General features: G+C 41.1%; 1 protein-coding gene across 2 annotated transcripts in view; it reads left to right on the forward strand.

Moving 5' to 3' along the window:
- LDLRAD3 (low density lipoprotein receptor class A domain containing 3) overlaps positions 1–6,270 on the forward strand; it is a 102,430-nt gene extending 96,160 nt beyond the window's left edge. The window contains exon 6 of one of the 2 annotated variants that reach the window (XM_056493674.1): positions 1,496–6,270. In XM_056493674.1, the coding sequence (XP_056349649.1) occupies positions 1,496–1,757 (262 nt within the window). In that variant the 3' untranslated portion in view covers positions 1,758–6,270. The remainder of the gene's footprint in view (positions 1–1,495) is intronic. The other variant, XM_056493675.1, reaches the window with a different exon arrangement.
- Positions 6,271–13,697: the final 7,427 nt, after the last annotated feature.

Raw genomic sequence — 13,697 nt, forward strand, 5'->3', positions numbered from 1 at the left:
ATAAACTACAAACCTGAAGAACAGAAAATAGAGAGCTCCTGGTCTGTCTGACCATCCAACCAACAATATAACCCCCACAATTACTGGCATTAAAAGGGATTTGAGGCAAACTGAAGTCGTGTTCTCCTAGCATATGTTGGTAGTAAGATTTTGAGAATGGCAGGAGAATGTATCACTTGTCTAGTAGTGGTAGCCTGTGCCAGTCTGGAATGAAAATGTGAAGACTGAATTTGGAGTTTCACCAAAAAAACCCAGCTAAGTTGTAGGTCATAACACTGAAAAAATACAGCCCTGGTCATTTACAAGAAGTATATAAAGGTGAGAGAGTTCTTCAATTCTTGTATAAAGAAATTGTATAATTCTTCTGTTCTGCACTGCTTTACCTTTTACCAGGAGAAGAACAGAACTCTTCTTAATTTAAATAGCTGAAAGTGCTTTGAAGTTTGGTGTGGGTGTGGCTTGTTTATGATGCTTTTGTAGTAATGTAGTTATGACACCGGTTTTATTTGTAGATAATTAACCTTCATTTTAAACTCTGTCTGTAAAATCATTCCAAACAGAATTTGTAAGCAGACATCCTCTCTACTTAAAAAGGACACAGTACAAACCTTAACAATTCAGATTGTTCACTATCACCTCGTTGATATTTTTAGTATGAACTGTGGGATTTAAGAATAATAGTAAATTTATATTCTCTACTGCTTTTGGGTGCAGGTCCCTTGTCTTAGTGTTGACTTTCATAATAATGATATATTTTCATTATTAAAGACAAGTAAATGAGCAGGTGTCCAGATTGTAATCACTTCTCACCTGAGCTGATAAAACCATCAGCAGTTTCAGAGCTAATTGCTCCCAGGGCCAGTTATCAATGTGCTCAACCCTTCAGTGCCTTTACTTGCTTGCTATCAGAACCACAGAGCAGTTTTCCTAAATGCAGTTCTTATCTTGCTTGTGCCTACTTAATAGTTGCTCTGTATGTGATCTCATGACAGCCAAAGTGATTTGTCAGTGTGGAGACCTCAGTTTGTTATTTATTTGTAGACTGTAAGCCATTAATCTCTGTCACTTAGTGGAGGTTTTCTTGGAACTTTTTTTCTGTTCACATCATCATCTATAGGTGTAAATCCACCACTTAATGTTACTTCTTTTAGTGTTTTCTCTGGTGTAAATGTTAAACAGAAAAGTTTTTTACCTCTTGTACACCTGTCTTTGAGCCAGCTTTGTTGGAAGTCTATAGGCATCTAACTCTTCATGTGGATTGTTAAACAGGTTGTAATTACTATGTTGCACCTTGGCCAGAAACCTTGCTTCCCAGTGATGGTGTGGATATTTTGAAATCACCCGAATAATGTGAACAGGTCTGAGATCTCTTGATATGTGTCATAATTGAAAAGCTAAGAAATACCGTTTGGTTTTTTTTCATCATTGGAATGCTATGTACTGTCTTCTGTCCCACTGTTTTCAGTAACTTCTTGCTCTGTTGTGTGTCTTACAGCAGACCACCTTGGTTTGACCTTCCTCCACCACCTTACTGTTCCGAATCTGAATCCCCAGACCAGCCAGACCTTCCTCCTTACCGCTCTCGGTCGGGAAGCTTGGCCAGCACAGACACCCCCACGGCAGAAAGTCCTGTGGGCACATCCAACAGCTGGAACAGAGACAGCCATGGCAGCATGGATGGGCACAGAACTCTGCTGGACAGGACAGTGGATCAGAGTGATCCTCTGGTCAGCCACATTGCTGAAAGAGAAGTGTAGCTGCTCCAGTAGTTGGGATGGCCAGAAGGCAATTACTGTGTCTGTGTGGGTTAAGCTGCTGTGGCTAATAGATTTCAGGGGGACATGTGCCTGACTGATGACTTGCTTTGAATTCACACTGAGTAAATATTTGAATTTAGCATTTTGAGCAAGGAGAGCTAAACCTAGAGTCACAGTCTCCACAATATTTCTGTGAGCAAGTTCTGGTTCAGACAAGTAAGAGAAACATCAGTGCTTTGTCAAAAGAACTGATGTGATGTATTTATTGGACTGCTTACTGTATATGAATGTATATATGTGTGTGTATAATATTTACAGAAGTTGCACATGACAACTCTGCCAGGACTCTTGTTTTCAGACTGCCTTCCATCCTGCCGACGTGGGAGCTGTTTCTTCTTACTGTCTGGTGCCAACTGGTGGTCACTGAAGCACATGAGAGGCAGTCTTCTGCTTGGAGGTCTGGTGCCCAATGCCAGCCACCTGGCAGTGCCCAAATTGCAGAAAATCTCCTACTTGACCCATCTCTGTATGGCCTGTGAAGGTGGTTTCAGCTTGTTATGATGCAACAACTCTGGCTAAGCAAGGGTTTTTTCCCCAGATGCCAGTATCTAGGCCAAATTTGCATGGGTTATCTCAGCAGCACCACAAAGGTTGGCTTATCTGTCAAATGTCAAGGCTGAGTATAGAGGCACTGAAGCTTCTCAAAACAACAGAGCAAGACTTCTTTTCCTGTGTGGCATAACGTGTTCCCCCTTAAAAAAGCCCCACAACTAAACAACAAAACAAACCCCCAGATTGTTCCAGCAAAATCTTCAACACCAAAACTGGTGTGAGGCAAACACCCAGTGCAGAAAGCTTTAATGTCAATGAGTAGTTTGTTATATTTGCAAAATACCTGAAAGCAGGTCATGCAGGGAGAGGTGTTGGGCTTGGCATCCCATCTACAGCATGTATGTGTACATGCATGGATACACATGTGTAATATTATATGTAGATATGTACACAGTGTATCACTTGGGTTTAGTTCTCCTACAGCACAAGAACTCTAAACTGTCAAAGTTTTGGTTTTGGTAAACTCATTGGTTTTCCCAGAGTTAGCATTTTTCACATTCATTTGAATATGAAAAATGGTTGAAATTCTAACTTCTGCAGAAAACCAGAATTATTTATGTCTGTTCTGTCCTAAGTCTTGTAATGGTCTCACTGTGTTTCAGTGCACCTTGTTGAATCACTGTGTGAAAGCACTTCTGAGATAAAGGCATTTAGAGTGGCAAGAGGGAAGAAGCTGAGAATTTAAATGCCACTGCAGTGCCATACTTGTGCTTAGTATACAGAACACAGTGCAGTGTCTTCCTCTTGTCTGGGGGGCAATTTGCCTTGAAAAATTATTTGTATTTGTTTATCCCACATTTCCCACTCTTTCTATGTAAAAGAACAGTGTTGTTAAACAGACTTTGCTGTTTAAATGAATTGAAGGGAGCTGACTGCCCACACCTTCTGCTTTCTTCCTCCCCATCTTTGTAAGATAGATTCTTTTGCCCAAAGGTTACATGCTCAGAACCCAAGAATTTGGAATGTAGGTAAGAGAACAACTCAAGTTCGGTCTCAGTTCTCATAAATACACCTGAATATTTAAAGAAGGGGGTTAGGGTGTTGTTGGTTTTTGGGTTGCATTTTTTTCATTTCCAGCTCTGGATTCTATTGAGGCAGGGATATCTTGCAGATAGATTTACAAGCACAGGTCATTCCAGGACTGAGGACATGGTGGGGAGTCCTGGAGAATTCTAATGCTGATGGGCTGGGCTGACTTTGGAAGCAGATTAAGGGCAGCTTTCATTACAGGCTTAGGCAGCCTGTGGTGAAGTGCATTGGTGAAGATCTCCTAGGTCCTTGCAAAGTAATGTACAAGAGGGGTCAGATTTCATCCTTGCTGAGAGCTCAAGTGATGTAATTATGCTGTCCTGCACAAAGCAGGATTTAGCTTTATTACTGACTGACCAAGGTCATGGGCAGACTGTTGTCAATGCACAGAGCTATTCACAGACAGCTATTCTTTGTTTTGCAGGTAGAGCAGACTCAGGTATGTGAAGGAGTTAATAGTACAGGTGAATTCAGGGACATCTCCTGTGATCACTAGACCCTGCTGTCCCTCTTGCCTTTCATTAAGGTTCTGCTTGGCCTCTGTAAGAGTTCTGTTATGCTGTATCAGAATCAACCTCAGTGATTTTCTGTTGGCAGTTTTAGAAACTTTATATTGGTCTTGAAAACACACCATTGAAAGAGTTTGTAGTAGTTTCATTGTAATTAGGTATTTTTTAATTTTAAAGTTGCCTAAAGCTGTATTAATAAAACTAAATCTTTGTTTCCAGTATCCCTCAGACAAGCCTTCCACAGGGGATTGAGTTTCACCATGTGTATTCTAAGACACCAGAGGGTATGCAGCCCAAATAGTGTGCCTATGGCATCTGAAAAATGTTGTCTTGCATTGCTAAGAAGTAGAAGAGTGAATATAGCCTGTTTCTTCTGTCTTCTGTATCAGTCACTGTCATATATGTATATATATATTAAAAAAAGATACTCTTTGAGGATGTATATATTCATGTAATTTTTGCATTAAGATAATCCATCTGGACTTTTAAAAAAAAAAAAGGAAAAAACATTCTTTATGGTGTTATGTTTTCCCTTCCAGCTAAGGGTGTATTTATCTTTGTATAGGAATCTTCTAGTTTTTGAGAACACAACTTAAAAAGAGGATTGTGCCTTTCTGTTTGAATGTTGATTGGAAAAGTTGTTACCTGCATTTCTGGGTGTTACATATCATTGTCTAGATCCAAAAAGAGCAACAAGTCTTGTCTTCCTCTTCATTGTTACTTGTGGGGACCACTGAACTTCAAGGACTGCAGCAGTTCAGTATCTTGTTCCAAAAAGGCATGCTAAAACTTGGGGTGGCTCGTCTTACTCCATTTTTTGGTCTGTGGAACAGGTTTGCTAGGCTGGTTTCTTTGGAAATTGCTGTAGTATCACACAGAAATTGTTTATGATGTGTCACTTCTAGTGTGTTAATACAGCATTACACTGCATTATTCAGTGGAATCCTTGGGAAATGTGCTGATGAAATTAAATATTTCATTGAAAATCCTGCAGCTTGTAAGGCTGAAGTTAAATGTTCATCCAATATGACATGGTAGGGTTTCTTTTCAGTAACACGTAGAATTGGAATTGATCATCCTATTGTATGCAATTGTTCTTAACCTTTTAGTTTGATGTTAGTCATCCAAGAGCTTTCCTTTCTACTTAGTATTTAAACAATTGGATGTTATTTCAAAGACTCAGTCTTACAAAAGTAAAATCAATTAAAGTTCTCTTCAAGAGCCAAATTCTGTTTCTACATTTGTACTGAATGGTGACCACTGTATTGAGTAGTTCTCAGTGCAGCTATTAATCTATTTGAACAAAAGAGTTTGAAGAACTCTACTTAAAGTAAATGAAGGCATGTTGGAAAGAAGGTAATTTAAAAATAAATAAACAAAATTCAGAGCTTCAAGTGTATGTAACCTCCGCTGAAATCAGAGTACTGTGTGTTCAAAATCAAGCCATTACTGATTCTGTTTGATAGTAATCTGAAGTTCCTTGTAAGGTAAACTGCAGTTTACCTCTCTGGTATTGGAAATGGAAAACTGGCACTAATGCTTTTAAAAGAGAGCCTGTGAATCATTTTCTTGGCTTTTGTCTGCAGTGGCATACACAAAAACACTGACTACATTGCAATTTTTAAATAACTGCATCCCTTCTTCCTACTTTTAAGCCGATCAGTTTTATTTACACCACTTCACTTTGATACAGCAAATAGGGCCCTTGTGATAGATTTAAAAACTAAGTGGAGGAAAGAGATGACTCTCACTTTAATTAATGCTGCAGCTTGTTAATCTTGTGCTCTTTACTTTTAGACATCTTAGCAAAGACAAATGGTTTTAGTAGATAAGGAAAACTATTAACGATGAAAAGGATGGAGGGACACTGATTCTGGTTTTTAATGAATATTTAAAATTGTACAAATGAAGAAAAAATTTAATGCTGCATTTTTAATGTGGTAATCAAATGACAAGCACTGTTTTTAACTGTTGCTTATTGGAAGCTACTTTGCATATAATGCCTGGAACTAAAGTGGTAAGACAAGGGCTTTTCTTGCAGTTCATATTAGATCTGCAATATTTTTTTTATTAATACACAGTTATATTACACCCAGGGACTAAAATATGGACTGCAGGAAGAATTTCAATACTGTGCTGGATTCTGCTTGAATGTATCCCAGTACAGGACTGTGGCCTTTATTTGTCTCTTTTTTATTTTTTTCCCCTGATTTGAGGGGTTTTGTCAACTTGAAATGGAGAAGTTACTTAAATGCTTTAATGGAGGTACGTTGAAAGCCAGCCTTATCTTAAACTTTTGTAAACTGGAAATCTTCAAAAATGTATTCTGTATTCCTGAATAAAATTGATGTTTTAATACTGTTCACAAGTGAGCATGTCCCCTGTCTCATAAAGTCTCAGTTGTTCTAGTTTTATAGCCTCCTACCTCCATAAGAGGTGTCTTATGACTTTTTGCATTCTATGGTAAGTTTTGTTAACTCTTTATGGGTTTTAAATATATTTTTTAAGCAAAGTGATATTGGAAACTCACATGTACCTGTGAGTATAAAAATCTACTGGTCCATATGTCTCCATATTTATACAAATGAAAATTGCTTAATATCATAATTTCTCATTGTGCTGTCCCATTTTTGTTATCAAAGACGAGGTGTCTGAACCAGTTTTCTTGTCTGCTTTGTTGCAAAGCTCTAGAGGCACAGCAGAGGTTGGTGCTCTGTGCTGGCTGCTGTGGATGGATTTACCAACAGAGCTCAGGGGCTGTCAGCACTGGCCTCTACCTCCCCCTTTCTGCCTGCCACTTCCCCACCACTCCTGTTCCCAGCAGTGTCCCATTTTCTCCAGCTCTGTGATCCACATGCCAGGTGCGTGAGCCAGATTCAAGTGCAGATACTCCATGGAGCAGCGTGTCTGGCTGTGCTCCTGAGTCAGGACTCTGCCCCTGACAGATGCCTCCTGCAGGCACCACCACTATCAGGGAGCCATCCAGCCCCACAAAGTCCTGTCATTCAAAGGATGACTGTAAGAAAAACCCCGATGTTACAAAGTTATTTGCCCAGACTAAGGAGAACTAATTCAAATGTTATGTCTAAGTAGTTGAATTTCTGTAAGTATACAGAAGTTGACACATTCCACTTCCATGATTCTTTTCCACTTGCTCCCTTCACAAAGGCATGCCAGTTTTATTGTTATCCTCATTAATTAAATCACATGCCCTGATTCTTAAATGTAAGTCTTTGTTTGGGGCTGGCAAACTGCCCCGTGGATCCAGAATTCACACCAGAGCACAAGGAGATGGAGCTCTTGAGGCTGCCACAATGGGCTCTCTGCAGGGGAGGGAATACTGGGGTCTCAGGGCTGGCTCATTCACTCACATCCCAGCAAGAGCTGTGCTTGAGAAATGTTGATAATAAATACCAAACTCTCCAGCTAAGCTCCCTAATTAAGCTTTTTATTCAAAGCATACTCTTTGCTTTGATTTGTTTAAAGATCCTAATTTTTACACCTTAAAAATTAAATAGGCAGCAGTGATTTCTGAGTGCAACATCTTTTCTTGCTGGTTTGCAAGCAGTCTGTTAATCAGTCAGCCTCAGTTATCTGTTGGAGAGAGAACTAAGCAGCTTTTCACTGTTTGGGGAGCTGTAGTCCAAAATTATGTGCTGTTATTAATTGAAGCAAAGACATCTTCATGTGGAAATTCACAGCTCTTCTTTGCTTTTCAAAGCAAAGTTAAGGGTATGCATATTGCATAAAGCACTTTGGAAAAGTACTGGATGGATCTCTCTAGGGAATTAACTTTTCTGTTTATCTGATAAACATACTGTGAACAGATAAATTGAAACATGATTCTCTGCTCCCCAAAATCCTGATAGTATTCCTTACAGCCTTTTTGCAGAGACCACTGGAGAAGAAGAGAAGTAGAGCAGTTTGGGGGCTGATCTGACCTTTAGCATTTCTATAGGAATGGGGACAAAGTGTTTCAGCAGGTGAAGTTGCTTTGATGCTGGATACTGTGCAGAAGACCCCCATTCACTGAGAATTTATTTGGGACTGTCACTTCCCAACAGCCACTGTACAGGTGGCTTTTCTTTTTTTTCCTAGTTTCTTCTTACCTAAGGTTAATTCCTATCAGCTATCCCGAGGTAAAATCTTTCATCTCACATTATTTGATACCACAGCCTGTAACTCCTTCAAAGTTAAACCACTGTCATTTTTCAGCACAAAAGTACAATAACCTTCACCTGTGTAGGAACAATGGGAATAACAGCTTTGCTTCACCCAAACCTCTCACTCCTCCAGGAGCACCCTGACAGCATCAATTTCACTGAATGAATCTGAGACACTTCCATTTATTTGGAGCACCTGCTATTTCCTTGACAGATGCAAGTCCTGTTGTGGCACAGTGATGAAGAAGTACGATGTTGTGTTTGACAGAGTAGATTTTTCTTCTCATTTGTTTGTGACAGAGTTATTTCAGAAAATGCTCCAAATGCTTCTCACCCAACACTGCATCCAAAATAGCTCTATCTCACAGAGGTGTGGAGTAAGGGGAGGACATTAAGGTTGGCTGTTTAATGTATATATATATATATGCGTGTGTGTGTGTGTATATGTAACTGCTTTGGAGATTTCTTTATGTTCCAGCTCTTGTACCTGAATAAGAAATATTTACGTGCTGCAAATAAGTGAATTTGCAGACTAAGGAACTATGGTTGATACTTGGCTGCCCTTTTGCTAATTTCTGTTTACTCAAATATGATGTATAGTCAAGAGCAAAAATTCTCTATGCATCTGTTGCTGTATTTATTGTTCTCCCTTGGCAATCTGTGCAGAGCAGAGGAGTTAGCAGAACCAATGAATTACCCAAAGTGGATTTGGAGAGTGCTTTGCTTCAGAAATAAAGGAGCTGGCTTACATATCCACTTGCAAGGTGTCATGTTAGATATGCTGGTTAAGACATGAATTACATAAAATAAAATCATACCTGAGCTTCTACAGGGAAAAAAAAAAAAAAGACAAACCAGCAAACCTGTGAATCTGAGAGATGCAGCAGATCTTTATCAGCAAGACCAGTCTAGGAGCTGGCTGGAGGTCAGGGTTAGAAATTCCTGCACTGTGACCCTGAGTGCAGCTGCAAGTGCAGCACTCTGGAAAAAACAATGGTTGTTTCAGGTTTGGTAGCATGAGTTATTCTGTCTAGTATCTGATACCTGAAATATGTGAAAATCATTCTAGATAATTGTCAGCTTCCTTCTAGAAGCTACATGGAAATAGTTCAGCTGCTTTGTTTACATCATGTTTCTCAAGCAACTAACCACACCCTCTCCCTTTTTATCCATTGTAGGGATGGGAGGAAGATTTGCACCGTTTTTAGTAGGGACACCTGAGACAGGGAGAGATATCAAAATGAGTTTCAGGAATAACAGAACCTGCATCTTCCAAGATCCAGCTTCCTGACACTGGATGGTGTTGTCTTATCCAGGTATTTGAAGTCTTTTAAATTCAATCCATTTAACAGAAGATTTTTTGCAGATCTGAGGAGGGGAAAAAAATATAAGTAATTCTGGACATGCAGGTAACTGTTTTAAGTTCTTTATATGAAAAATTATTGTAGTAGCCAAAAAAATATGAACAAATATTTGAATTCCTTATTTTCTTCTATCTTCTAGGTATTTGTTAGCCTTGTTATTTCTGTAGACTCATTTAAACAGTTACCTCTGTATATCTCTTCACATGGAGGAGGATTTTGCCCTAGAATAAGATTCCGGGCTGGGTATTAACCTAGAGTAGGTATTTCTGTTTCCACAAAGGAAGGCTGTAGCTTAGCAAATATATAGGCTCCAGAAGGGAGCTGGGGGACCGTACTGGAAATGGGTAAGTGTAAATAATGCTAGTTTAAAGATGCACACTGGAATTACAGTGTGTGGAAGGGAGGGCCACAGGTACTAGAGGCCCTGAAGGAACACTTTGTCAGGTGGCTGGCACCAACATTTTCTGCTTTATGGAGCTGGAGAAAGGAGGGGGAGGAGGTGGGAGGGAGAAATGTCATTTTGACCCTGAGTTTATAGGTAGCCCAAAGAGATACAAGGAACTACAGAGAGAAGAGTGTGACCTGGCTGCCTTTCATGCTGGCATTTGAAAAATTAGCTCAAGATAGTGCTTTGAAGGGTAATATTATTAAAAAAATAAAAGAAGTCCCCACTTTCTTTTCTTGATATTGGTATCAAGAATGAGATGGCTAATGTGGGCGAGAGAGTGATTCAAAATGACTTTTGGATGGCTTTTTTTTTTCTTCCTTTGAAAATTTAGGTGAAGTTAATTATGGAATGGCAGCAGCATCCTAACTAAAGTGAGTGCTTTCATCTCATCTCCTGCTTTTAAAATAGCTGCACTCTTATCTCTGCTTTGAGGAGGGGGATGTGGGGGGAGAGCACCCTGGTGCTCTTGCAGCCTGGCAGTCACCAGATGAATGAAATGCCTTAGAAGACCTGAGGCCATTAAAGCCTGCCAGCAGAGATATTAAGAGCCTGCCAATGTGCTGATAGCACGTTTTGTGTTAATCTGATGAAGCAAGCAGAGGAGCTGTTCCCAGCACAGGCCAGGTGGGGAAACACTTGCTGTGCTCAGCGGGATGGACTTTGAGCTGCTCCGGGCTGTAAGGGGAAGGTGTGGTGTGACACCAAAACAGAGTACCAAATGCAAAACCCTACGAGGATGAGGCTCTGGCTGGGGAGGAAAAGGCAGACAGGGAGCTGGAGTGCTAATAGCTTTGCTGCCTGCTAATCCCATCAGATGTCAGAGCAGCCCCTGCTCTTGGCTTTTTCCCTGGGGATGCATGGTGAAATTCCAGGTCAGGTGAGAGCTGAAGGCAATACCACTGTGTCAGGGTGAGCCTCCCTTCAGCTGCTGGGTAATGAGCCTCCCATGGTAAGAAGGGGTTAATCCTGCAGTGTGGTGGGCTGGTAGCACCAGCAGCTCCAGGACAATGTTCATTATCTCTTAGTGCACAGGACATGCCTGCACAGGCACACCTGAGGGTTTCACATTCCCTTGAAGAAACAGGCAGTTGTTTCAGTGGATGCAGTCTGATCTGGCATTCTGCAATCACCTGTAGCTAATGGATCCAGGATCCATGTGAGGAGAGACCTTGGATTGCTAGATTTGCTCAATACAAGGGCTTTGAACTTCAGCCCTCTTATTGTGTCTGAGGATGGTAGCTGAACCTCTATGGCAGCCCCAGGACTAAGTATGTCTGAAAACCCTTGATCCACATTATGAGATCCAAGTATTTCCTTAAACAGATGCAGCACAGATAATTTTTACCAAATGGGCTGTGACAGGTCTGAAAGCAAAGGGGAGGAAATGAAGGGGAAGTGGGTATAAGAACATGAATTATCACTTGGAAACAAGTTTGTGCTGTGCTCTTTGGCAAGTGTCTGACTTCACACTGTCAGTCACCCAAGAAGGATCCTTGAGGCTATGGGGAGGCTTCCCATCACTGCTATCAACTGCTAGGGAAATGGCAGAGGATCTGTCTGCCCTTATCTCTGTTCAGTCTGAGAGTTTAATTAAGATGCCCTGAAGAATTCTGAATTTTATTTGTGCCTGTGGTTAGATCTCTTCTGTCAGCTTGGTATTACATGTCCCTTTGGTGAGGGTCTAGTGCTCCTGTGCATGCTCTGTCTGAAGGCTGCTTTCTCTTGCTTTCTCTTCAGCTTACATGACTGCTTTACAGTGCCCTACTGATAAAATGTATTTAAGGAACTAAAGCTTTTATGGGATATTTTTCACAGCCCAAGATTCGCCTAATATCCAATCTAAACCTCCCCTGGCACAACTTGAGGCCATTTCCTCTCATCCATGTCACTTGTTAGCTGGGAGAAGAGGCCAACCCCCACCTGGCTACACCCTCCTTTCAGGCAATTGTAGAGATAAGTGATATGACCCTCCTTTTCCTCAGGCTGAACACCCCCAGCTCTCCCACAAGACTTGTGCTCCAGACCCTTTCCTTCTCTGGGCACAATCCAGCCCCTCGGTGTCTTTCCTGTAGTGAGGGGCCAGAACTGGACACTGCTCGAGGTGCAGCCTCAGCAGTGCCCAGCACAGGGGGACAATCACTGTTTCATCCAGCAGCCCAGGCAAGGGGCAGTGCACTTCTCTCTAAGCAGTATTCTGCATTCATACAGATGAGCAGTGCATTAGTTATGATGTGTTTGTGTTTTTCAAGTGTCTTGTTTTTTCCAGTGGGAAATTAATAGCTTCAGCTGCAGTCTGGTGAGTCTAGGAGTCACAGCTTAAAGAAGAACCTTTCAAAACTGGGTTCTAAACCAATAAAACATCTTAGATGGTTACTGCTGAGTTAATGACTCAGTGAATAAACAAATCACTCTGTGACCCTTCATGTTTCTAGTCTGCCTGCACTTCCTTTTCCCCCTGCAGCCTACCTGCATCACCCAAAAATCAAACACAAGGCAATATAATCAAATGCAATGCAATAGTCTCCTTTTCCTTCTCTGGCAGGGCTTGTTTTTCATCCTGTGCTATAGAACAAGGCAGGCAAGAAGACATGAAGCTGAATTTGTTGCACCCCCTCTGGTTCAGCAAGAAATTACGCAGATTTTTTTCCAAGATCAATGAGTTGCCATCATCTCCCAACAATCTTGCACTCCCTGGTAGAAGCATGAAAAATGATCCTTTGTCTCTCATGTGACACGGGCACTGTGGGTGACAAACGCTTCCCTCTTTATGTCTGCTTATGTTTCAGCACTGTGCATTTTTCTAGATAAGCTGTGTGACAGCCCTCTCATCAGTCAGACGTGGTGCTGATCCATGAACTGCTGGCCTAGAGCACTCCTGGTTGGATCTGACCCCTCTGAAAGCAGGGTAGGAGGAGCTGGTGCTTCTGGGGAGACTGGGATTGTGTCCAGTAACATCACATTTCTTTGCTGAAAGGTAGCTCAGATAAATAAGTGGACCTGTGGAGTATTGGCCTGATTATTTAGCAACCTCTCCTTGAACTGTGTGAAGCATTCAGTCTTTAGCCTGCAAGTAAAGCAGTGATTCTCAGTTAAGGGAAAAGAAAAGGGGAAAGTATCAAGAAATTGGCACTGGGTTGCTTTTAGACAAGCTTCTGGAAAATGCCAAAGAGAGGTGCTTCATCATTTTCTAGTTGAAGAATATTAGTTCCAAGCTTTTAATTTTGAAATGTTGAATGACCTCCTCAACACAGCCCACCCCCTAAATGAGACTGCTAATGAAACAAACAGATGGTGATTTAAATAGAGTAAAAGGACATCATAAGGATGTGCTTTGAAACAGCCAGACAGAACAAATTACACAGGAGACTGTGGAAAGGAAAGTGGTGGAAAACTGAGAGCAAACCACCACAGTATTCAGATATTTCACCAAATGGCACAGAATGGAAATGAATGGAAAGCTGTTTAATTATCTTCCATAATCTGATATGAAAAAACATTTTCTATGCAGAAAATGTTGGGCTGATGGTTACAGAATTGTAGTCTTGATCAAGCACAGAGGCCAGTGGCAGGCATCTGTCTGCATCTGTGCATCTCACTGCTGTCTCCAGGGCTGTGCATGTCAGCAATGACATTTGTTTGCTTTCTATTTTAAGCAATGCCTGGGAGAAAACTAACTTTTTTTGTTTGCCTCTCTCCCAAACTAATGCAATTTGAAATGCTGTGCCAAGGAGTCTGGGAGACCTGAGGCAAAAGTTGAAACTGTGACCTTCTGCATATTAAACTGTATCGTGGCAAGCTGAGCATCCCTCATTCAG

The sequence above is a fragment of the Oenanthe melanoleuca genome, chromosome 5, assembly GCF_029582105.1.
Source record: "Oenanthe melanoleuca isolate GR-GAL-2019-014 chromosome 5, OMel1.0, whole genome shotgun sequence".
Taxonomy (NCBI): domain Eukaryota; kingdom Metazoa; phylum Chordata; class Aves; order Passeriformes; family Muscicapidae; genus Oenanthe; species Oenanthe melanoleuca.